We start from the raw sequence: 25,545 nt of genomic DNA, 5'->3' as shown, positions 1-25,545 counted from the left end.
AAAAGTGGTCAGCAATATTTAGCAGCATGACTTGGCCTCAGGCGCAGAACATTTCGATATAAAAGCTGCCTGGATTTTCTGGCAGCTACAAATATGTGCTTTGCTGCACCGGGATAGGGGCTTTCTAGGGTATTTTCTTGCTTCTTACGAAACAGCACAAGAGGGTCGATCGTTTATCACTGAGAGGCTGTTTTAGTACCAGTCTCTGAGGTAAAGGTGATCGAGGAATCGGTAATGCAAAGGGGATGGGCTGTTCCTTCATTCCAGTTCTAGGATCAAGCCCTCTCCTGTAACCGGCATTGTTTTATTTTCTCTCCAGGTTATGGCTCTCCATACAACTTCAAAGAAATACACGGGATTGTTCCTGTCTACATGTGCCAGGGGGCAGGAGCGGGGTGGAAAGGTTTCCTAGCCAGGGATATTTAAACACACCGATCCTAAGTGACAGATTTCGGCTTGGCTATGAAATGCTCGATGGTAAAATAAACAAAGCCAGCGCCTTCTCCCCTCTGCGGTTGCACACCTCCCCGAGCCGCCCGGGTCTCGCACCCCGGCAGAGACGGCTCCAGGCCGGCCCCGAAGTACGGCTGGGGCCGCCCCGCGCAGCTGCCCGCCCGCTTCCCACCAGCGAGTGGGGCCGGAGCCCTAGCTGCACCCAGAGAAGGGCGAAGCCGCCTCGGCCAGGCCAGCTGGGCAGGTTGGGCGCTCGGGCGGTAGTTGGTTTGGGTTTGTTTTCAACAGTTATTTTCAAGACACCAACTTTCCGTGGAATCAGCCAGATCCTACCTGTTAAAACATGATGGATTGGGAAAAAAAAAAAACACACCAGGAACCTGAAAAACCAGCGTTCATCTCCATGACCACGGCCTGAACTTTTCTTCCAACTTAGCGATAATAGGTTCTGTCTTGGAAACTGCTATGTAATTTGATGTATGAGGGTCACTTGGCTAGGGAGAGGGTGGACACAAACCCAGAGAATGCTTTTCCTGCCCGGGCGAATCCCTTTCTCTCCCCTCCTCTTTTGTCCCCCGTCCTTCTTTCTTTATGGATTTGTTTATTTTTTCCCCCACCAGGTTAAAGTCTACAGGTCACCTGCCTGGAAATAACCAGTTAAAGAATCTCCTGCATTCATGAGAGAGGAGACCTGTGCATAGTCTCCTATCTAGGAGCTCTTTCCACAAGCGCTCACGTTCTCAGAAATTAAAGTGTGTTCCTTACCGCCCCCCCCCCCCCCCCCCCTTGCTGACAAACAACCACGTCTTTTCGGATCAGAAGAGCTCACGTTTCTTTTGCCACTTTCCCTGTACTTAACCAGCTGGATACTTTTCCCCAAAACATCTAACGAGGACAAATGCTTAGGGGCGAAAAACCTTACACAACACATGCACCAAACGAGCTCATTCTACGCCTTTCAAGTTATACAAGTTCTTAGAAAACAGTATTCCCTTTGTTAGATCGTAACAAAGTGAAGGTAACACACCTACAGCAGGGCGGCTACCCTGTCATTGCACTAATCAAGCTCTTTGGATGTTATCGAGCTAATAAAGCAATGGAGATCTGAAGAGCGCGCATAATTTCCAGCTCCTCGCCTCTCCTTCCTGATGCTATCGAGGCCTGGTGTGATTTTTCTCAATTCCTTTAAAAGAGAGAATATAGGCATCACTACCAGAGGAGAAAGAGGAAATAATGAGCCAGCAGTGATTTTACAAAGGCCCCTGACTTTCATGATCGCGACATCAAATATTTCGTCTCCCCTGCCAGCTGGGAAGTCTGCCGGTGCAAGCAGGGCAGGGAACACTGAACCGGGATGCGGGACGCGGGACGCGCTGTTCCCTCAGCCTCCTGCCCGCAGACAATGGGCAACCTTGCTCCGAAAGCAAAAATATTATTGAGGCTTCGGCAGCCTGCCAGCAAGAGGGGAAAAAAAATAGCAATAAAAAAAATCATCAGCTACCGCCTTTGGCTTCGCCAACTTAATCACTTCCTACAAAGTTCTGGAGGAGCAGGGGTAACCTGAGGAGCGCCCGGCCATTCCTGGCGAAAGCGGGAATAGCGGGATTAAGAGCGACAAGGATCGCTGTAATAATAGCGACCTAACGGGAGAAGGGGAGCCTGGGGGGGAGTCTGTCACCTCAGCCGGTGCCCGGGATGGGAAGAGCTCTCCTTTCCCCTCGGAGACAAAAGGCCAAATCTCACAAACACATATGGGCCCCCAATTTTTGCAGGGCCCACTTGATAGGATCCATCTCTACTTGCGCAATACACCTCTCGGCCCTTCACCAACTTCTCTCCCCCCACCCTCTGCCTGGAGACAGAGATGAAAGCTGCCTGGGGACGCAAGTGCCCCCGTTTCCCCCGCACCCCGTTTAAGCTATTCCCTACCCATCTCTTTCCCTCCACCTCCCCCCTTCCCAAGCACACCTCATCTTTGCCCTGTAAGCCCCAGCCGAGCCCCAAACTCTGACTCTAGGACAAAAAAACAGGCAGCCCCCCTGAAAGATTTCCTGAAAGATAAAGACAAAGTTGAGAGAAGGAAGGGGGGGGGGGGGGGGGCAGGGGGATTGGGGGGGAAGACAGGAGAGAAAGCTGCCTGAACACGAAGTGTAAGGGTATCAGTCACTGCCTGGAAGGAAGCCCCAGCTTGTGAACTCTTCTTGAACCGACATTTAAGTCTACGGTCATAAATCACTGGGACATAAACTCCGCCATTCACGACTGATAGCAGCGTATTTGTGGCCTGCTTACCTTAACTTCTGACGACTGAGGCGGAAGCCAGCATGCTCGCTCTCTCCCTCGCCCTCTCTCTCTTTTTTTTTTTTTTCCTTTCAATTTTTTTGGAGCCGACACGACCCCAGGAGCAGGCGCTGCCTGCCACGGCCCGGTCCCTGCGGCCACGGGGGGGGCACCGGCTCAGCTTCTCCGCACCCGGCACCCCCCAGCCTGCCCCGCACGGGATGGGGACGGTTCCTCCAGACACCACCCTCCCCTGCTCCCCTCCTGCTCCAGGCTGCCCACCCTGCTGCGAGCCGGTCCCCTGCGTGCCGGGCTCCCCCTGAGCGGGGCACGGAGGATGGGGATGTTTCCCAGGGCTTCTCTGGGAAGGGATGGAGAGAAAGGGAAGGAGAAAGGGGGGTGTGGGGGGAGTGGAGTGGGTAAAAAAAAAATAAGTAAAAAGGAGAAAGGGAAAAAAAAAAAAAGGAAGGAAGAAAGAAAGGCTGCCGACTGGGGAAGCCTGGGGCAGGGCGGGGGCTGGGGAGGGAGCGGAGGAGCGCAGCACTGAAGGAGTGCGGCCCCCCCGCACCCGGGCGTCACCGAAGTCTAGGAAAATTATGCTAATGAAGACAAACGGCGCTCACAAAGGGTCGCTCGCTCTCACCAGGCTCCGGGGGTGCTGCCGAGGGGGGGGCTTGGGTTTGTCCCTCTTACCGGTGGGCTTGGGGGGCGTCTGCGAAATAGCTCCTCTGCCGCTCCCCTCCTCCGGGAGCCCCGCAAAGCCCCTGATGAGTCCCGGGGAGGAGAGCAAAGCCCGGAGAGCCGGGGCTGGATTGGGAGAGCAAACCGAAGCCCACCAGGATCCCCGCTCTGGGCAATGCTTCCAGAGCCACGCTGGAAATCATTAGAGTTACTAATTATTAACTCATGCATGCGTGAGCGCACAGGCACACAGATGTACATACAAACACCCCTCGACACCCCCCCCACCCCCCCCCCAAATATCCCCAGCTCCCGGGACGGGCACAGAAGCGCTCACACACACACACGTGCTGCACAGGCGATCCGGGTGCCCGCAGCGGGGAACAGTGGGGAGCAGTCCCGCGTGGACGCGGGCCTGGCGCCGAGCAGATTCACCTCCCGCTCATCGGCAGAGCTGGGAAGGGCGCTCCGCAATTCCTCCAGCGCCCTGGGTTTTGGGGGGGGGTGGTGGTGTTCATTCCCCCCTTTTTCCCTGCAACAGAATAACGGCAGCAACCGTGCAAACGAGAACTTAAATAAAGTTGCAGCCCCTGCCCCTCTGGCAAGCGGTAACAGGACTGTGGGCTTCGTGCATTCAGCGGAGGCTCCGGATAATGCCTAGGTGTAAATTTGACGTTACTTCGTTAATTAAGGCATTACAAATATAAGTAGTGCGGTTAAAGCACGAGGGAGCCCGGCGTCATCTTAAAGCACAAACAAAGCGAGAGGGAAGCGAGAAATAGAAAGCACTATAAGGCTGGGGTGGCCTCTTACGCATACCAATGGTTTTTGTCATTTATGGCTATGCAAGATTTATGACTTCATGCACCAAAGCTGTAAACAGAGCACTAAAACAGAAAACACTTGCTCCTTATGGCATAAGTGAGAAGGCACCACATGAAAGGGGAAGCAGGGAGCGTAGGAGGAGAGGCAGAAATCCCGCGTATGCGTTTTGCTTCAAACAACCCCTTGAATGTTGCATCGGAAGAAAAAAAAAAAAGTCTTTTTAGTCAATAATCAACCCCACACTTTCTTCTGAAACTGCTGATCGGCCAGTCGCCCACTTGCCCGACCAAATAGCGAGCCGCAGAGCTGCGCCCCGACGGAGTCCCCGGACTGGAAAGGAGGATTTGGAGAGGGAAAGCGAGTCCGGGACTGCAGGAACCTGCGGCCGCCGGGGACCCGCCGATGTGGGGAGCCTGCCGAGAGCCTGGGCCACCTTTTCCTGGGAGCGTGTTTAAACTTGGGAGCCGACTCCAGCAGGATACTGTGACTACATGTCTGTATTTAAGAGCGGGGAAGGGAGGGGGGGAAGGGGGTCTTTCTAAAATTGAAGGGATTTGCAAGGGACTTTAATCGTGAGAACCGAAGTGGTTCATAGGAATACTGAAGTGTTTCCTCCATTCGTCTCACTGCCTGCAAAGAGTATTTTGCGAGATTTCGCCTATTAGCCCCGTTTCCCCACGCCCTCTCTCTCCCTAAAGAGATAATTTTAAACATTAGAAGATGATTATTTTTTTTTATGTCTCCTATGGTGTTGGGATAAGTGTCCCAACGCGCAGATCCCCGCTGCTTTTATCTGTCTTTCACTCCCAGAGGCCGAATATTTTCTTTCTGCTTCATTCCGCGGAGACCGATAGGGTTCAGCACGGGGAGGGACCAGCATCATTTGGGGCTGCTTCCTAGGTCAAAACTTGGCTGCTTTTTCTTCCCGAAGGGTTCCACTCTGCGGGACTTCCTTCCCCTCTTCCCCCCTCCCTTTTAATGTAATTACTTTTAGTTTTAGAATAAAATAGTGCCTGTAAAGAGCTTTGTCCTTGGATGCTCCGAAATGGAAGCAGGGAGCACCATAATTCAAGACTGATTTGGGGGGATCTCTCAGTGATGAAATAGCAACGTAGGGAGTTTCTGAAAAAAGAGAACCAATTCTAGAAGCGGTGCCTGTCCAAGTAGTTAGAGAGTTAGGAGATGATATTAGCTGCCTTAGAGAGGGGCTGGACTATCTAAGCAAGCCGTGGTTAGTCAAAATTATTGTTTCTATTCTCTGACTCTGAAGAATGGCACCGCGCTCATTGTTATTTGCTTAGAAGGCTGAGATTATTTACACAACTCCCTGAAATCCCTCTCTCCTCCAAAACTCTTCTTGCCTTCTCTTGCTCTAGAGCAGAACTGTATTATTTATGAGTGTTTTAACTGGGTCAATATGCATCCGAACTGGGTCATAAATCAGAGGAAACGCTGCCAAGTAATTGAGCTACAATTAAAGCTTGCACTTTGTTTTTGAGGCATGTTTTGGCCCATTTCAAAACACGGCAAAGCCAACCTTGGCTTTTAGACACACAACTGGGAACGAAATAGCTCTCCTCCCCTCCCTGAAGAGGAACGACGGGTCTGAGAAAGTACAACGTGTTTCAGTATTGTGAGAAGGGGAAAAAGCATTTCCTTGGGTCAGTTCTGCTCTGAGAGCGGCTTAAAGAGCAGGAAAGCAAGAAACCAGGCCAAACAGGTCTCTGCAGAACAGCCGCGAATAGCTCCGGGTGGGTATAACCTTTAATTTTGGTTTGTTTTCAGCGGAGTTTTTTATCATAGTTCTCTTGCCTTCCCCTCTCCCTCTCTTTTTGACCCCTCAGAAGATGAGTAATTACAAGCACCTAGTGACTGGGTACCAAACGCTACAGCAGGAATGGGTGAGAGACGTGGAGTGACTAAAGTGAACCCCAGCGCTCTGACCTTCCCCAAGCAGGGACAAAAGGGGAAATGTGTTTTTTTCTGTATCATTTTGCTCTCCTTGGCTAGTCAAGTACTCTTTAATTTTCAAAATGTAGAGTGCATTCTTTATATATAGCTACACACACGTATTTATAAGTGTATGCAAATATTTAACATATTTATCCTCATTTTTGGATATATCTTTATTTATGTAAACGACGACATGGATGTGAAATTAGAACTAGCATATATTCTCCTAGAAGATAATTTCCACTCTTCCCCTTTTTATTCTCTCTTTCCAGATTCCCATTCAGAGAGAGGGGAAAAAAGAAGCCCACATTTCTAAAGCTGATTTATTGTTAGAAGCCATGACTGGCTCTTGGTTCAGCTCTCTCACAGCGGAGAAAAAACGAGAAGCCCCCTCGGCTTTTTTTGAAAGGGGAAGCTTTGCCCCAGGTCTGAGCACCCATGCAGCCCTCCGCACACGGTAAACAACGTACCACCAAAGCATCATAAATAAAATGGCAGCGTGATCACACAGTCATCGATTTACAGAGCGGCAGCGGCCGAATAAACCCCCATAAAAGAACAACCGCCACCACACTCGAGTACGACCCCGACAGAGGAGCACTCCTCCCAGTCGTGTTCCCTCACTTCCCCAAGTGCATAAATGCATAAACAAACACACAAATAAAATTATAAAAAAGTAAAATAAAATTAAAGCGGGGGAAACATCCAAACACGACAATAAAAGAGGCTTCCCATCTCTAGCAGGTCATAAATAATGATAAGATGGCAATGGAGGGGCTGGAGTGGAGGCAGCTGGGCATCAACAGCAGTGTGGGATCTCTATGGAGAAAAATAAATAAAGCAGCAAACTCTCCCTGATCTGCTCCCTGTGAGGGGAGAGTTGAATATTTACCGCAGCAAATTGAAACAAAGAGGGAAGCAGCCCGGCTCCGGGTGCCCACACACCCGCACGCACACACACACACACGCACTCCCTCCAGCCTCCGCCACTGACCTTTGCCTCGAACAGCCATAACTCACCACAGAAATGAACAATCAACGGAAATACCTTAAAATAAAATCCATCCTTTCTAACGAAGCATTTCGTCCTCTCGGCTCGACAATAACCTTTCCATAAGGAACGAAAGCTGTCAGTGAAATGGCCAGCTCTTGCGGGGACGGTGGTGGGGGCAGGAGGAAAGGGGAAAAAAAAAAAAAAAAAAAGAAGAAAGCAGTGCTTGCTCTGAACAGAAACTGGAAAAGCGTAATCGCAGACGGAGCCAGCCCGGGTCTCCACTCCAAATGCCACAATAATGCACTGTATTATGTGCTCACGTGGTCATACGTCAACTTAAATCCTTTTATTTGAAATAGGGAATCATTGAAGGAACAGGGTTTCTTAGCGCGAGCCTTTGCTTTCTAAAGCCTCAACACAATGTGTTAAAGGAGAGTTTTTAAGGGAGGAGAAAAAAAAAAAAAAAAAATCCAAGACATGCTGATGACTGGGAAGGGGGGGGAAGAGCGGTTTGGTTCTTTTTCCTCCCACATCAATATTTCTTTGCACAAAGCCCATTGGAAGGTAAGAGGAAATTTTCATATAATATGGGGTTACGCTGCACTTTAATACTTAGCCTAATTAACCGGCATTTGCTCCCCAGGCCCACCGCTCTCCTCCACGTCGCGTATCCTCTGCAACCCCCGAAGAAAGCCCAAATCCTAATAGTATTATTTCCAGCCCCCTTCTAAGTGGGACGATTACCAACCCTTCCCCCCACCCCCAGCCGCCTCAGCCCTGCCATTGTACAGGGCTTGCTCAACTCCCACACGCTACATCAGGACTCCTGTAGAAACTAAAAAGACCTGTAATTACCTGACAAAGGCCCAAAAGAGTCTCTTCTAAGAAGCTAGTTGATATTTGTCCTTGTAACACACTATGAAGAATACACCTTCCTTCACTGGCGTGGCTCTGAATTTTGCAAAACCTTTTGGGACCTTGCTGTTAAACCTGTGCTTACGCATTTCCTATACAGCTAGTTTGAGTGATGCACAAAATTATAGGTTTCTAACGATTAAAAAAAAAAATGGGGAGGGGATCTCTCTGCCTAAGGGGGGGAAAAAAATTAAGAAAAAAAAAAAGAGAAGAGCAAAGTTGCATGCGGCCCTCGAGCCAGGCAGCTTCTCCTGTGTGCAAACACACATCTTCCCTGTAGGACTGTTTAACTTGTGCTATTGACACAATAAGCTAAACAAACAAAATAAACCCTCAACTCACTAACTTTTCTGGAAGGAGTCAAAGAAAATCAGACAATTCACGCTTTTAACTTGTTCCTTGTCCAGTTCTGTGACTCCAGCATTTTGCATCGTGATGTATATACCCTTGCCTAAATCTTCCCACTATCCCCCATGAACCCAAAGAAAACTTCCAGCTAACTGTATGGGGTATACTGTTTCACCTGCACGTCACTGAAAAGTGGAAGCTTTCTTTTTAAAGGTGATTTTTAAGTGCTACGGGCAAACCTTGGGCACTCCCGCTTGACTAGTAAAAGTGGGCCACTGGAATTTAAACCCATCAGTAACAGTGTGTAGTAGTGGACAATGCAGCAAAGTCAGCGTGACATTACAGCGGAAGAAGGATTTGCAATTTTTCATATGGAAATGACTAAACTAGTAGCAGGGTACACATCTATTATCCCTCACTAAGAACTGGAATAAAACTTTTATAGACCTTTGAAAAGGAGAGATCACTTGATACACACAACATGCCCAAGTTTGTAGCTATCAGCACGACTGGGACCTCCACAGCTCTCGTACTTACTGTAAACCAAGGCTGGTATTTACTCGAAATGGACTCACGGCACTTTTAAAAACTGTGCGCTTAGATTCTATAAAAGAAACACACAGGGAAGTTCTTCTGCAACAATGAAACTGGAAATAATGGGGAAAGGAGTAGATGTTGAAAAAAGCAGAGCGAGTCTTTCTTGGAGCTGTTGCAGAAAAGTTATCGACTGCTTTGTGTCAAAAGTAGAAAGATGGCCTTAGAAGTTACAGTCCTGAGCAAATAGAAACTACAAAAGCAATAAATCACAATCATAAGTCAGCTTAAATGCCTTAACGCTAGCTGTGGCTGTTGGCTTCAAAACCCTGTTTCTATGAACATCTTTATTAGTATTAATGGCCAAGTTAATCCTAAAACTACTGTTTAACAATTAACTTCGTGTATGTAGTGGGAAAACTAATTAATTCTTAAGAAAAGTAACTTCTTGACGTGTGAATACCTTCCACAGGGTGTGCTTTGTGAGGGCGGAAGGGGGAGTCTGCCTAACTTTATGTTGTCCTGGATAGCAGCTGAAAATTATTCTCTTCCGCCGATTTTGGAGAAAGCTTGCTTTGCTCTAGTATCGCGATTACGAGTTTCCAAATACAAAATCAAATGATCTTGCGAGTCGCAGGAGCTAGAATTCCCCTGCCACCCCATATATTGCTTTGTTCCTGTTCCTGGACATTCAACATTGTGTTTTATTACCTCGATAATTCGGAGACCTGAAGCATGGTTTCTAGCAGAAAAAAAAAAGTGGAGTTTGTCAGTAGGTCTGCTACTGATTTTTCTGTGCTTTATACACATGGTTTCGAGCTGAGCTGAAATTCCACGCTCAGTAACGACAAACAGATCTGACTTCATAACGTGCCTTCATTAAGAGAGATCCTTTGTGCCAGCTCTGGCATTAATAGCCGCTTTTACCATTAATGGTATTCAAAGTTACCTTCAATATCATTAGATCTAGAGATTTTAGCCTTTCAAGTTTACTTTCGTGCCAGTTGTTAAGAAGTAAATCCCATGTGGAGACGAAATAGGAATCACTGTACTATCTAAGTATTTATTTCCTCGCTTCCTTGAAAGATTTGAAATCTGCTGGGATGCAGAGCTGTTTACCTACATCTGTGCATCTGATAGAGATAAAGTTGGTCTTTGATCATTTCCAAGCAGATAAAAAGAACAGAGCTATCAACTGTGCTTATGAGAGAAGTTCTGCCCAGAGTCAGCTGAGTCTGCCAGTGTTGGGTCCGTTAAGGAATCCCAAATATCTCTGCAGGCAATGCTGCGGGTACGTGCCCCCGGTGGAAGGTTCCTTCTTGCCGTATTTTCGCTTTTAATTTCCAAATACAAGCGTGAATAGACATTTGCAGAGCCTTTTTGTAGTTAAGATTTAAGCAGCCCATTAAGTCAACACAAAGAGCCCTTGTAGTCCCGTAATTTATGACCGCTTTTAAAAGGTAGTAAAATATACTAATTGTACATCAGCGTCCAAAAATAAGTAGGTAAATCTAACAGGAATTTGAGCTAATTCTGTGTAATCCTCCCCTCTCGGCAGCCGGCACAAGAAAATTGTCACTATGAAAAGCATTTCTTTTCCCCTGCCTAAGAACCCAGCACATGTGAAGCACTCCAGCAGCTCTGAACCACCAAACACCAACATCCGCCCTGTGCAAAGCAGGCCGGGCCAGGCGAATTCACGAAACTTATTCTGGTGCATGCACTCAGACAGAACATCAGGTTTTCTAATATCCCCACATGCACTCCCCACGTTTGCAGAACTGGCTACGGAGACCTTCGAGGAGGCAAATAGACAAGCCGCGACGAGGCACTCAGCGCAGACATGGCTCCAGCCCGCTGTCCCTCGCTTTATGCCTTTTGATTTGGGAAGGAGCTAAGAATGGACAAAGAAATTCTCAACCTCTTTCGCTCTTCAAATGACTTTGCATCCTTCCTGTCCCCCAATGCCTTTATAAGGATGGCGATCACTCAGGTCCCATACGCTTCTTTGTCTGCCCAGACACGCGCATTCACCACCCTCAGAAGATGAATAGAGCCAATCCAGGGAAAAGGAAAAAAAAAGAAAAAATCCAGCTAGGTTAAATATTTATCACGACAACAACAACAAAATCTTATTCAAGCAGGCTTGTTCTGCATGCAGGTACCAGGCAAATGGCTTGCTTGCAGTTGCGATCGGCGCAAAAGCAGAGCCTGGCCACTTCCCTGCTCTTACCTCCTCCAGCTGCGCGGAACCGCTCGGGAGCGCTCCCGGTTTCCACCGCCCCAGCCCAGCGGCTCTTTTTCGGGGCTCCCTGTAAACAAGCAACAAACAGTGCCTTACCGGGGAGTGCAGGGGGAGGTGTTTTGCTCCTTCATAGGCAATACATGCTTTGCCGGGTACGCTGGGAGAGCTGCAGAGCGGGACAGACAGGGATGGAGGAGCAGGAGTGGGCTCCTGGCGCGGAGCTTACGTGGGTTCCCACCCGGGTGAAGAGCACGGGGAGCTGAGAAATAAAAGCGTGCGGATGGTGTGGGTTTTTTTTCTTCCTTTTTTTTTTTTCTTTTCCCTCCCCGTAGACAGCTATGCCTTCTGTCTCCAAGTGTTTGGAAATATTGTCATTCCAAACTCTTGTTACATGAATGTCTGCTTTATTTTCCTCTGGGAAACCTTTGTTTAGGATCATTTAATCAAGAACAGACATTAAACACAAGTCGTGGCGTTCATCTCTGCTGAATAAAACGCGGAAAGTGTTCCAGTTTAAATGCGGGGCGTATTGTGGTTGGGCTTTTATTCAAACGGTTAGCAGGGCCCGATCCTGCCACCACTAAGAAAAGCCTAAAAATTGAAAAAATTCCTCACTGAGGCAGGATAGGGCCCAAAGCCCCCCCCCCCCCCCTTTTTTTTTTGACAGACTGAAAACCATTGAAAGAGGGAAAAAAGTGAACGGCTTCTCTTCCCCTAAAATAAAAAATATTGCACATTCCAAAAAGACAATAGTCAGATTATTCGCATGCCACTTACTGAATCACGTTTACATCGGAATTTGTCAGATATAATAATGTCCCCTTCGTATTCATTCTCGCTAATAAAAGCCGCCTAACGCATCTTAAAATTGTCAGTAAATGTAAATGCTAATAATTTAATAACGCCGCTCTTGCGGAAGGGTGTCATCTGAGCCTTGGAATTATTAACTCTGTCTTGGGAGAACTTTTCGAGCAGAGATTTTGCTTTGGTAATTTAGTAGTTCCGTAATTACGCTAATAATTTTAAATTTGGTGTTGAACTCCAGTCTACATAAAATCATGCCATAATAGCCTACTAAGCTGTTTATTGCCGTCTCATAAATTTGAGAGCGCTGACTGTTAAAATCTACTGGCAAACACAAAATAAAATGGCAAATTCAGTCTGTGATCTCAGAGCCCTGGCGGTGCTGCCCAGGGTTGTTCTGAGCTCTACCTTCCGCCCCACTCGGCTCCGGCACAGGAGGATCCCCCTGGCATTTTATGCTTAGGCTCATACCTTAGTCGTTTTGATCCCTAATCAATAGGCATGTTACAAACGGCAATAACCATCTATCAAGCGTGTCGTGACTGGGTTGCCCCACTCATGTTAAAGATGAAGTGTGTATCTCAAAGTGGTGCCAGCGACTTTCTGTTATTTATTTTGGAGCGAGGAAGTCACGCTACCATATTTTACAGCGCCACAGCCCCTTATACTATGCTGCTCCTTGAAAGAGTTGCTAAGTAGCAGTAAAGCACTTTACAAACGCTATGACGCTTTTTCCTTTTTTTTTTTTTTTTTTAAATTTGTTGTTATCCCAAACTCTAATACTCATTGCGGCACTTTAAGTCCGTACATAAATCGTTCAGACTAATGAGTCATAGAGAAATTCGCCCATGACTTTTCCTGTACAATGCTCACTGCCTTTCCATTGCTTTTTTGGCCCTGCATTAGGAGCCGGTGATTTATTAACGCCAGGAAAATTGAACAAAGCAGGTCCTACTGCACTGTGGCACCCAGCCTTCCACACTGTGAATTAGAACATTATCAAATGTGTTTGCCTCGGTAACACTTAATCACCAAAAGCCGTAATGTGACCACAAGGCAGCTAAAACAAAGATTTAACATTTCTAAATATTAAACTTGTTAAGCAAATGCTCAGCAGACAAAGCAAGCACAAACAATTAAAGTCATCAAGCTAGAAATACACACTACCTACTTACCAACACAGACCCTATTGCTTGCTTAAGAAGTTTAGAATCTTTCAAGATAAATCAGGTGGGTTTTTTGTTTGGTTTTTTTTTTTTAAGGGAAAAGAAAAGGAAAAAAAATAAGAAAAACAAACTCCAGTAATAAGGAATTGAGTTTCACTTCTGAGAGAATCACTCCTAGTGAGGACTGATGGCCACAGATCCATTCCTGACTAGCCGCATTAATTATTTAATGAGTCACGTGATCCTGAAGATTAAAATTTCAATATCTCCACCAGAACAGACGCAACACCTTAATCTGCGAGTGCAGAGATCCTTGTACTTGGGTCTCCTAATCTTTCCTGGTTTTGACAGCTCCTCAGTTTCTAAGGAGAGCCCTTGGGCATTAGTAACATGGGTTTGTCCCGCTCTGTGCAGCGGGATGGGGCAGGTTTGCACCCCGTTTGTCTCCCAAATTAGCCAGTTCAGCCCAGATCGTTACTGTCTGCAGGACCTGGGGCTGTAAACGCTGCTGGCAGGTAGCACCAGGGGCTGCCCTCCGCCGGTCAGGACGGCCCGTCCGCGGGCCCAGGCGAAGCCGGGGTGGATACCTGGGGCCTTCGGAGGTAGCTACGGAGTTTCCCCTGCTCACGGGGAGAGCCCCGACCCCACTGGGACCCGTGTGGGCCGGACCCAGGCGCTCGAGTGGATGGCCCCCTGGTGACCCCCACCCCACACGTCAAGGCACGGCCAGGCCGGGAGCCTCCGGACCCTGGGAGAGCCTCTACAGTGCGCGGGGCTCCAGGGGCCGCGCCGCCCGCCTGGCTCCGGCGGAGGTGTGGGAACGGCAGGCGGGCCCGGGGCTGCCCGGATCGGGCACCAGCAGGGGCAAGGGGGGACACGGAAGGGGCTGGATTTTCTTGGCATGCCTGTCAAGACGTCTGCTTGTATGAGAGCTTCCCCTACCCCTTCCTCGTTTACAAACACTGGGCAAGAAGGCCAAGGGAAGGCAAGCACCCTGAAGGGAAAAAAAAAAAAAAGAGAAAGAAAAAAAATAAAAGGAAAACGAAAAAAAAAAAAAATCCCAGCATTGCGTAATCCTCCAATGCAGGATGGCTCTAGCTGTTAAATATAACAAGGTGCTTCTCACAGCTGAGTTTCCTGTGCAATAAAAATCCAGGTACAGCAAGATCTTGCAGGAAAAGCAGGGAGTAGGATCTTGGAGAAGGAGCATTTTTCCTGGGGGGGGGAGGGAGGAGAAGTGGGTACCGGGGTTACCGGCGTGCCGTTCCCTGCGGCCCCTGAATTGACTCTGAGGTGATCTGGTCTTTCTTTGAAAGATTGACAAACTTCAGCGTTTTGGGCCGCTCTCGCCTTTGTGGCCAGGGCAGATAAATTCGTGTGTAAGAGACACCGGGAGAGCGGGAGAGAGGGAGGGGGGCGAAGAGACATTTAGGTCCAAGTGCCGGATTAAAAAGAATACTGTCTTTAAAGGTCAAGGGTTTGAAGGGTCAGTCTGCTCCTCTAAAAAAAACAATTAATGGGATAGAAAATTTGTCCTCTCGATGAACTCCCGGTTGCCTTAGCAAAGGGAGCACAATGCGAGAATTTAAACTGGACGGTGTAATTTTGGAAGTTATTGTAAAGACGGGCGGTATGGGACGGGGAACACAGGGCTCCCAGACCGGGAGCAGCTCCCGCTCCCAGGGCAGGCAGAGGGGGAAGAGGGAGAAAGAGGAAAATTTACCTTAAACGATGATAATCTGCCATGGGGTATTTTGCAGTCCGCAGTTCAATCTCCAGCAAGAGTGTACATTTTTTTAGCAGACAGCCAAGATGCTGTGTCTTTACACATGACCACCTTTTTTTTTTTTTTTTTTTTTTCCAGGGAAATCCTTTGCATCTTCACAGACTTTTCCAAGAGAATGCCTTTCAGAACCGCTGTTGAATTACAAAGAAGTATTTATTGTAGGAGGTGATTAATGATTCTCTCTAAAATTGCTATTTGCAGTGTGATTTCATTTCTTTTTACAATGGAAGCAAACCAGGTTTATACGCATAGACTGCACACTAAAGAAATCCTGGATCGCCAGTTAATATGTTTCAGCTCGAATTTTGCTCGGTTGGCCTAATTTTGGCTGTAAATATATTGAGAGATTCTTAAGCAATAAACAAAACGAAGTGTTACATGCTTGCAGATAGTTACTTCGCAACTATATTTTTCTCCCTCTATAAGGAGGCAGCTGGCAATTCAAGGTTTAATAAACATCAATATGAGAGTGGAAGCACATTTTCCAGGCCTGCTCCTTGGTCATGTTTGGAGACAGGGGTGTTTGCTGAGGGCATTTTACAACTGCCATCTCTCTGATGCTGAACGTGGTTTGCCAGTGGCATGTTACATTTTCCTCCAGGACGACCCCTGTTCCATGACCAGGCAGGGATGCTGGCAATACCCTTGAGGCCTGGTGCTACTTCACCTAAGGGTGATGATGCACCTGGTTCTGGCAGCCCCACTCACCCGAAGAGAAGCACTGATTCAAAAAATCCCGCTCTTGAATGCATTTGTGTAACTCAGTCATGGCCTTCAGGCCTTCCCTAGAAGATTTACTAACACTTGAGCTCTTTTCTAAGCCTTTTCTTACCCGATTCAGTGCCACTCTTCATTGAGGAAGCCCTGAGCAAGGCTCCCCATTACCAGCTCCGCTTTGCCTGCCCTCCTTAGCTGCCTGGAAGCAGCAAGATGCGAAGCCTGAGCTGGAGCCACTGGAACCCCATTTTGCCACAGCTGTTTCAACCATTTCAGTCAAATAAACCTCTTGAGTTGTACCCAAATTTATGTTTGTGCCGAGGCTTTCTCAACACATTTTGAAATAGTCTTTGAAAGAAAATAAGAAGGAAACAGAAAAGCTTAGAGAAACTAAGTTACCGCCCATGTTTTTCCCTTCCAAAGTGCTGGTCAGTTGAGAAATCATAATCGGGTGAAAATGAGCGAATAAATTACGGCTGGCTAAAGATTTAAAGGGTTATCGTGAGGAGCATGTGTGACTTCTCCAGCAAAACCCGTAATGAGAGCTTGCTGGCCTCCAGTAGAAGCAGGGTTTCTCTGTAAAGCACCTCAAACTAGACGTCGCACGGACAGCGATGAACAGCCGGGCTGATTCTCCCCCAAGTCCGCTAAAGACAGCGCCACTCACCTACACGGTGAAGCAAGACCTTTCCTCGTCCTGCAGCGCTCTTTTTCCTGGCCAGGCAATTAGGAGTCAGGACATATTTAAAGACACCATTACCCTATCGACAAGATGAATCCAGGTCAAAACAATGCGTGAAACCGTTGTTTTCCATTCCTGGTGCCAACACAAGCACAAGGTGGATGAAACAGCACTGAGTGGACTTGTGTTTCAAGCGTTTAATTCTTTTGTACAGAATATTTTTTATTACCAGCATTTGGCACTGTTATACATCACACCAAAAATCCACAAATTGTACATGGACCCAAAACGATTTAGACGGTGCAAAATATAAAGTCAGCGACAGCCTTTATAGTAATATTTCTTTAAATAAATGCAATAGGGAATGTGGAGAAAAACTAAGATCACAGCTACTGCGGGAGATACACTTAAACTCAGTTAAGTTACCTTTGATACATAAAACATTTCCCTTCGACAGCATAAGGGGACATTTTCCGTAAGTCCTTCACCTTCCATGGCTGTGTTCGTTCTCTCTCCCGTGTCAGGGTGTGTGTATAAGTGCGTGTGCACACTCACACACCCGCACACGGGAACCCACGAACACGCCACAAAACAGCGCTATTCGAGTCAATGCCTCACACAAGTGTCTCACGAGGTCTTTGTTTTAACAGTCTTTTATTCGTAAAGTGTTCTCTTAAAAAAAAAAAAAAAAAAAAAAAAAAAAAAAAAAAAGAGTCCATCTTAGGTACAGAGAATTCGTCCGTGACAGCATCCAGCCCTCTCTTACACCGAGGGCAAGGGAGCGTTTCCATAAATAGAATAAAATGATGGGCATGGAACCATTATCTATATACAATGTAGACAATCGTCCGGGTTTTGGTTTAAACATGTGTCCGTTCTTGGTCACGTCTCGTCTTCCTTTCCTGCTCCTGTTTTGTTTTATACAGTTGTTTGGTCCAAACCACCAGCCTCCAACACGGAGCAGCTGGAAAACCCCAATAGATAGGTAAATATATATATATTAGGGGGAAAAAAACCCACGTATTTATAGCGCGGCTGCGTTGGGTGTAGCCCCATCGAGCGGGTGGGGGTGGCCCTGTGTCTGTGCTTTGGACTGCTGGCTCAGTGTGGACTGGTTTGAGGAGCGCATCTTTGTGTTAGGCAGTTTATGGTCTTTCTTCCACTTCATGCGCCTGTTCTGGAACCAGATCTTGACCTGGCGCTCGGAGAGGCAGAGGGTGTGAGCGATCTCGATGCGTCGCCTTCTGGTCAGGTAGCGGTTGAAGTGGAACTCCTTCTCTAGCTCCAGGACCTGCTGTCTGGTGTAGGCAGTGCGAGACCTCTTGGGCTCCCCTCCGTTGTAATTGGGATTGACTGAAACGTGCACATACAGGCGCGCACACGGGCACATGAACATACACATACACGCGGAGGAGAAAGAAAAGGAGAGAAGGGGGGGGGAAGCGATGGAACATAATCATTATATAATAACTTGACACCAGGTTCACGTAGGATACATAAACGGCAAGAAAAATTGTTTCTCAGCCTATCGACAGTGGGGACAATCGAGGAGCAATAAAAAATGGTGATGGGCATTTGGGTTAGAAGAAAAGCTTCAAAGACACATGGCCCAGAGCCACTGCAGGGCAATTAAATTTATGGGGGCTATAATTACTGCCCTAACAGTTTGGCGTCTCGTAAATCTTTTGATAAAGGGCCCCGGATACAAAAGGTTTCTCACTTTTTTTTTTTTTATTAGGAAACGTGGAGGGAGAAGGAAGATAAAAAAAAAGCGCCACACACGCAACGACCCATCCCGGCCCCGGGAGCACCCTCCCCCCTTCCCTCCTCTGCATCCCCACCTCCCCCTGGCAAGAGCAACTCACCCGTGCTCACATGGATCTTCTTCATCCAGGGGTAGACCACTGGCTCCTTTCCCTTCAGCCCGGGCAGGCTCTTGTCGGACAGCAGCGGGCAGCCGGGCCCGGTGCCGGCCGCGGCGGTGGGGGCCGCTTCGCAACGGCGCTGCAGGGCATGGCCTGGGAGCAGGGGCTGGGCCGGGCCGGGGTGGCCCTTGGCGGGCGGCGGCGGCGAGGCGCCCGGGGGCGGCTGCTCGGGGCCCGGGGCGGCGCTGCCGGCGCTGCTGTAGCTGTAGGGCGCCTGGGGGTAGGAGGGTCCCTGCGCCGGGTAGAGAGCCTCGGGAGGCGGCCCCGCCGGCCCCGTCGGCGCTGCAGGAGCCTGGTAGCCCGGTTCCCTGCGCGGCCGCGGGAAGTACTCGGGCAGCGCTGGGCCCGGGTGCGCGGAGTGCAGGTGCGGCGGCGGCTGCGGCGGGGCATGCGGGTGCGGGTGGTGCGGGTGGTAGCTGGCGGAGCTGCCGGCGCTGCCGCTGTGCTGCGTGTACTCCTCGCAGGGAGGGAATTTGGGCTCGATGTAGTTGGAGTTTATCAAAAACGAACTCATGGTCATTAATTTGTGAAGTGCAAAAATACTAATTTTTCTCGCGTTGTCGTTTTTCTGGGCTCGGCGAGGCCCCTCCCCTTCCCCCCCTTTCTCCCCTCCCTCCCTCTCCCCCTCCCGCTGCTGTCAAGTGCTCGCCGCTACCAAAGTTTGGGCCTCCAGCTCCCCCCCCCCCTTTCCCAGTCGCACTCCCCTCCCTTCCTCTCTTCCCACCCCTGGAGCGCTTACAACACACACAACACCCAAATGCACACACACCCCTCTTCACCCCCCGCCACCCCACCACCACCTGACCGCCAGCGCCAATTACCGCGCGGGGCCGCGGACCCCGGATCAGGAAATGGAAGGAGGGCGAACAGCCGCTGGGCAGCTCCGAGCCCACGGACCCACCGCGGGGGCCGCTGATGCGCCTCCTCCCCGTGCTGCGGCTGCCCGGCAAGTGAGCGCCCCGCCGGGGGCTGCCGGACGCCAGCGGCCGCTCCTCACCAGCATCCCCTGCTCCGACCCCGGCCGCGACCGGCAGTGGCGGTGTCAAACGAGATAAAACTAATCCAGCTCTGACAGTCTTTCTCCCCTCTCTTCGTCCCGGCACATTTTTGTTTCTCCGTTCCCCGCGGGAGACCGTAGGAAGCGGGGCAAGGAAGCCAGCTGCACGATCCAGAGGGAGGCAGGCATTGCACAAGGCGTTGCACAATCCTTTTAAACGAACTCGGCTCCAAACGCCTGGAGTCGGGGCTGCGCGCGGCAGAGGGCGGCAGCGGCTGCCGGGCACAGGCCAGCTGTAGCACTGATGGGTCTGCTCCCAGTGCCCCGTCGCCGCTGACCGCAGCCGGCCGGCCGGAAGCGCGGGGGCCAAAACTTTGCACCTTCGAAGCTGTGCTAACTGGAGGGATAGATGCAAAAGTTCGTACGAAGGTGGCGGGGGGGGCAGAAGAGAGTCCTTGCATGGCTGGCGGGGTGTGAGGGATGTAGCGAGGCTGAAAATATCGGGGAAGAGAGGGGGAAGAGGAGAGAGGGGAAGGCGGACACGACGGCATCAAGTACTTCCCAGCGGCGATGGTAGGGTCCCTGCGAGCACCCCTCCCCGTGGAGGAGCGGTTTCCAAACCACGAATTTAAGTCCGTCGTTTTAGTATGCCTCGTCCTGGCCTTATTTCTTAATTTTCTATTCCAAGTGAAATAGCTAGTGCCTTCTCAGAAGGAACCTGAAAACCTTGGCGTGGAGGGGAGAGGGCACTGGGGCACTTCTGCGTGCCTAAAACTGAGATTGTTAACGATATTTGCAGCTCAGAGGGGAAAAAGGCAACTGCCTTGACCTTAGGTAATTGAAATTTGATGGTTAAATTAATTACGCTCTTATTCTAAGGGAAAAAAGTACTTATTGCACATCAGCTAGTCTGGTACATACAACGTTAGAAGTTAACTTTTGGGAATTTTTCTCCCCGTCCTTTTCAGGAAAGCATCTAAACACACAGAAATATTTACCGCACCCTTTGAGAATATAATTGCTGAGTGGGTAATCTCATCTATTGGTATGCTAAAATACATCTAATATATCAAGCATAAATACGACACGATTTAGATCTTGCCCTCCTAAAGATATTACATTAACAGTTAGCCTGGTTTAAATTCAGATTATTGTCTTTTGCAGTTTTATAGATAATGGATATATGCAATAAAATTCTATTTGAATATATATTCTATCTAACAAGGCACATATCGTATCGATTTATATTTTATATATACACACACAGGCACGCACATTGCAGGCGGCTTGTAATATGTTAGAACATTTCCAGCACTTGGGTATACTGGGGTGCTTATCTAAACAATCACTCATTTCCTCCTCCTATCGAATGTCTAATTTGTAAAGAGAGTTAAAACACATTTACTTACTCATTTCCAACTGCACATCTATGGAACTCTTTTACTGGGGTAATAGATAAGTTTCTCTATTTACTCTGCATGGAGAGGAAATGCGGTTACACACATGCACACAGAGACAGCCATAGCTGTTCAACAACACACATTTGACAGGAAACGGGAGATTGTTTTATTTATCAATATATATTAAAAAAAAAAAAAGAAAAAGAAAAAGAGAAAGACTGACGGTGAAAAAAAAACAAACAACAAAACCCCTACAAAACAAACAGCAACCCCTGTTGTAAAAGAATAAAGCTCTCATCCACATGACTGTAGAAAACCAAAGATTGCCAAAGTCCACCACGAGCAGACAACATTATCCCGGCATAAAGAGATACATGCATACATACAGACACATACATACAAATACCTGCCGGCCAGCACCAGATGAATATCCTAATATCCCAGCACAAGGGAATATCCTAAAAATATTATGCTGGGCACAAGTCCTGAGACACCATGGCCAGAGCACCCCAGCAAGCTGCCGTGCTCCCACGCCACGGTAAAACGCAACGAAAAGTGATGTCTTGGTTTGTAAGCTCAGCGGTATATTGGCCGAGCTAACCGGTCTCTGTTTCGTATTATTTACCATAGTTAGATCTCAAAGTATACTTGTTTCACTGTCCCTCTTTCTACCGTGGGGCTCTGGCACTCGGTTACAGAGAGAAGGATGCAATTTTCTGTACGACTGTAAATCTGCAAGGTGACCTGAGCTGCTCAGATGAAGTCCTGTTATTTTCTTGTGGTTCTGTTAGCCTGCGAAGATGTGCTGAGACAGGACCTCCAAAAGGCCTGTTCCATGTCTTTGTGGTTTTGTTATCATAAACAAGAACCCAGCCAAGACCACCAAGTGTTATCTTGCACACGGCCATTTCGACATTTTACTGCAAGATTTATGGCTGTAATAAACAATCTCAGAAACCCTCTTTTTTCCCCCCCTGTACTTCCCTTTAACAAACTTGTAGCATCATCCTAAGCTCACAAAGAAAGAAAAGGAGAGGAAAAAAATAGGCCAGCTCACTTTTTTCATTTTCTTCTTTTTTTTTTTTTTTTTGTAGAAAGACTAGAGGCTCGATTTCACTGGCGAAGGAGACTTTAATCAGTTAATAAGGGAGGGAGAGTTTCCCGGCTGAGGCTGGCAGAAGAAGAGATGGGGACCCCACCGGAATTAAGTTGAGAGGGAGAGTCAATTTTCTTTCATGCACCAAGAAGAGGCAGCCTCATACATACCCAAAGAGGGGGGGAAAGGGAATCCCCCTTTTTCTTGTGAAGCAAGCAAGCACTCCTGCTACCCTTCACATGCGCTGCTAAAACGTAATTACTCCGAAAGATAAAATAATAACAGCAAGAATAGCAGTAGTAATAAAAATAATAATAGTAATTCAAGTCAACCTTTCGCCGTGTCCAGGCATTCTCTACCGAGAGCGGTAGGAGGAGGGAGAATCACACTAGCAGCCTGTTTTGAATTTGATTTGAACCATTTTGAATATATTTAGCCCCAGCTTTCCCGTCTTGAATGCGAGGCTGTCCCAAGTTTCAAAGTGACCGAAAAGTGACACCGTGTGCATTTTGTTTCTTATTAATCTTACACATTGACAGTCTTTGTTAAATAACAAGGCGTGCCCTTCACCAGGCGACATTTTCATATTTGTTAGACGCGGTGACCTGAAGTTCACCTCGGCCTTGGACTTAGTTTTTCTAAAAGGTCTATAACAGTGTCTTTTAGATAGCGGGGTGCTTTGCCCAGGTCATTACTTCTAAGGGAAAATTAAGAAAAAATCGCGGGAGAATGTAAACGTTACGGAATGTATCGACTGTATTCCCTCCTTTGTTCCTGGGAATGATACAGCCCCCGAGGCTGCTCCTGCTTCTTTCCTACGGTCGCTGCTGGGGCAATGCTGGCAGTTTTGTCCCAAGTTCAGCATTTGGCAAAAGCGGTGGCTTCCCTGGGGCCGAGGCTCCTTGTAACAATGGGGGTGGTTGGCGGGATTTGCTCGGTCTGTCCTGGCGCAGTTAAAAAAATACGTAAAATGTGATTTGTGCCCCGATTTGAAATGAATGGTCTTTTGAGCAGACCTTCCACGCCAGAGAGCAGTATGCCGATGCAGAGAGTGAAAGGACAGAAAGAATTCGTCTCAAGTTATTAACTGTTCTGCTCCAGGTTGTTGCTTTATATACTTCATTTTATTTTATTTTGGTTTTAGGGAATAATTTGAAGGACAATTCTGAAGGAAGAAACTGCAATTTATTGAAATCTCAGATTCAACTTTACTTTGAAAATACTCTCATTGATGTATTCATTCTAAAACAGAAAATATGGAGTTCGAGACACTAATTGTTTTGGTGAGGAAGTAAACGGATTTCGGTCACCTACTCATGAGTAAGCCGGTTATAGTAACTGCTTTCATTGGGGGTATATCAAAGACGTATTGTTATTCTTGGAAACAATCCGGCTGCTATTCTCTAACCAAATAGATATTTGGCTACGGCTTTTAGCTTGTTATCAGGCTTCCCTCTTACACCAAATAAATACTCTGGATGTGAAAGGTTATACACTATCTCCAGAGAGGGCAGGCACCCCAAACGCGCAATGCCAGGGCTCGCTACATGTGAGCAATAGCAGCAACTTGTGAACACGGTCTACACGCTGAGCAAACACTTGCACTATCTACTTCCCAGGCTTCAGCAGGTACTTTAGGCAAAATCTCCAGTAATCGCTTTGGCTCATCTCGCATATTTCTTCTCAAGGAGTAGCACTCGCCTACCACGACCCAGCTGTGTCTCTCGCAAAGGATTACCGCATAACAGCTACACAGAGGCCGGTGTAGCCTCCTGCCTTTGGCGTGGAAAGGCAGCAAATACACGGATGGGGGTGAGGTGAGCTCTTTCCAGGATTCCTCCCGCCACTCCTCCACAAATTTCCTATCAGTTTAGGAATATTTGGAAACATCCTTTCTCTCCACCATCAAACCTTCTTCCTCACCATTTCAGGCTGAAGCTGGTCTGCAGTGATCTCCCCCAGAATGAAATTCACTGTTCAATATTGGCCAGTTCTCCCTCCAGAGTCGCCTAACGCAGGAGCTAAAGCTTCAACACCAAGGCGGCACTGGGAACAAAAAATCCTAGCTATGTGGGAATAAATCTTTGCTCAAAGAACTGCCACAGAACTTTTTCTTTGGAGGGAGGAAAGCCAAGGGAACGGAGGGATAGGGAAAAAAAAAAACCAACTCCCCGCTCTCCATTTCGCTGGGAACTGCTGCCTTGGGTAGTTCCCGAAAGCTGTGAGAATCCTCGTAATCACGGAGGAGCACACCGCCAGCTTCCCCGCAATATTTTCCATCGATAGCACAACACGGCCCCACCGCCCAGCATTTTAGACGAGCTCCTTCGGACCAAACATATAACCTGTATTATCTCCGGCATGTCCTGTTTAAGTACAGTTTAGTGGTCACTACAGAAATGAAAGCAAAGGCAAAGACGCGGCTAAGATCGATACAGGCGTTAATAGCTTCGCTCCTATCTTATCTTCCTGCCATTTTGCAAAGTGAGAAGGCTCAACATTAAACCTCTTAAAGTAGGTTATAATATAATAAACAAGGGTGAAACAGTTTGCGACCTGGCTGTCGGAGGAGGCAACACCAGTGGCTGCCGTGGGGGTAACACGCGTGTTTACCTGCCACGGCTGAACCCGAGATATTCAGACACAAATGTGGCCGATAATTCAAGATGAAAAACAATGCGTATTACTCTTGAAAAGAGGAATTTTCTATCCTTTCCTCGGTAATTGAGGTCATTCAGTCAGCAGGGTTCACCTGGAGTCCATACTGTGATACACACGTAACTCAAAGCTATTTTATCTTTTGTGCTGATAGTCAAGATCTCGGCTATAACATTGACATCAAACTCTGTCTGGGCGAATGACTAAGAGTGGTGCAAAACGTAAACTTTTGACCCTCAACTTTTTGACCTGCAGTTGTAACGCCCTTAACCACAAAGATATACAAAAGCTATGCAGCTTCTTTTAGGAGTAAGAGACTCGCACTGTTTGTTTCAATAGTTCTCCCCTTTCCCCCAGCTTTCTAAGGGTTGTTTTTTCTTTTTTTCTTTTTCCTTCTTGATGTTGAGAAATCGGATACTTTTTTTATTTTTAATTATTGCCTTTTTTCTTTTATTTTCTTTAATCTCGCAGCTTTGTAAAGTGCTGTTAGATTGCACAGCAGCCTTTCGGCAGCGTTGGAGGGAAGCCTCTTACTCAAAGGCGCTATATGATTACAATTGCAGGTGAAATGCTGGGTAAGTTCTGGGCTTGAGGTTGGAAGGAATGTAGCGACGAGCGTTGGGGGAAAAGCGGCAGCTCTCTGCTGCAAAGGTCTTAGTCATTTCTCCTTGATTTAAACATAAAGAAAAAACTCTAATTGTTTGCGAAGCCTTGTCTAGGCAAACGAGTTGACTGTGAACTTGGTCTAAAGCGAGCTCTGCTGGTGATTCCTAGGGTGTGCAGATTTATCTTTTCTGCATTTACTTAACCTGGCAGTGAACTGCACGGGCTGCCATTTGTTATCCAGAGACAAGACTTCACCTCAAGCAAGGACTGTTCCACAAAATTGCAATAATTACCCAATAACCTTCATAGCAAATATTATTATTGAAAAGACATTTTTTGGGGAGGGGATATAGGAAACATTCCTTATGCGATTCCTTATCCTTGCGAATTTTACACGTTCTTTATGTCAGATTTGATATTGTTTGTGTGTGTAGCCACAGACACATGTGACTGTGATGGTCCAAGTGTATTTGCCTTCCA

General features: G+C 47.8%; 2 protein-coding genes and 1 long non-coding RNA gene across 14 annotated transcripts in view; 1 reads left to right on the top strand and 2 right to left on the bottom strand.

The window, feature by feature from the left end:
• Positions 1-25,545, bottom strand: part of HOXA3 (homeobox A3) — a 44,836-nt gene that overhangs the window by 3,652 nt on the left and 15,639 nt on the right. For 2 of the 12 annotated variants that reach the window (XM_057413284.1, XM_057413276.1), the window contains exon 3: positions 11,217-11,295. The exons of 1 other annotated variant lie outside the window; for it this stretch is intronic. In XM_057413284.1, the coding sequence (XP_057269267.1) occupies positions 11,217-11,295 (79 nt within the window). Of the gene's footprint in view, positions 1-786; positions 1,781-2,745; positions 3,202-7,240; positions 7,374-11,216; positions 11,296-11,324; positions 11,488-13,207; positions 13,235-14,921; positions 15,116-15,816; positions 16,050-16,368; positions 16,464-25,545 lie in introns of those variants that run through there. 9 more of the 12 variants (XM_057413273.1, XM_057413275.1, XM_057413274.1 and 6 more) reach the window with 9 other exon arrangements.
• Positions 4,154-7,270, top strand: LOC130601316 (uncharacterized). Its single transcript, XR_008972639.1, has 2 exons — positions 4,154-4,732; positions 6,465-7,270. It is a non-coding gene; the product is annotated as an uncharacterized LOC130601316 (long non-coding RNA).
• HOXA4 (homeobox A4) lies at positions 16,566-18,978 on the bottom strand. Its single transcript, XM_057413285.1, has 2 exons — positions 18,249-18,978; positions 16,566-17,736 (listed from the first exon to the last, which is right to left on the bottom strand). Exons 1-2 carry the CDS (start codon positions 18,826-18,828, stop codon positions 17,408-17,410), a joined length of 909 nt encoding a protein of 302 aa, XP_057269268.1. The 5' UTR covers positions 18,829-18,978; the 3' UTR covers positions 16,566-17,407.

This window comes from Pezoporus wallicus, unplaced genomic scaffold (assembly GCF_028554395.1).
Source record: "Pezoporus wallicus isolate ANWC-B61680 ecotype Strahan unplaced genomic scaffold, APGP_CSIRO_Pwel_v1 contig_13539, whole genome shotgun sequence".
Taxonomy (NCBI): Eukaryota; Metazoa; Chordata; class Aves; order Psittaciformes; family Psittacidae; genus Pezoporus; species Pezoporus wallicus.
Note: the sequence above shows the minus strand (reverse complement) of the source record. Positions and strands in the feature narration are given on the sequence as shown.

Bases quoted from the DNA above. Each gene is read 5' to 3' on its own strand.
- HOXA4 (XM_057413285.1), bottom strand. From the start codon at position 18,828: ATGACCATGAGTTCGTTTTTGATAAACTCCAACTACATCGAGCCCAAA. The intron at 17,737-18,248 runs GTGAGTTGCTCT...TGCACGTTTCAG, and splicing joins GAAGATCCATGTGAGCACGG to TCAATCCCAATTACAACGGA.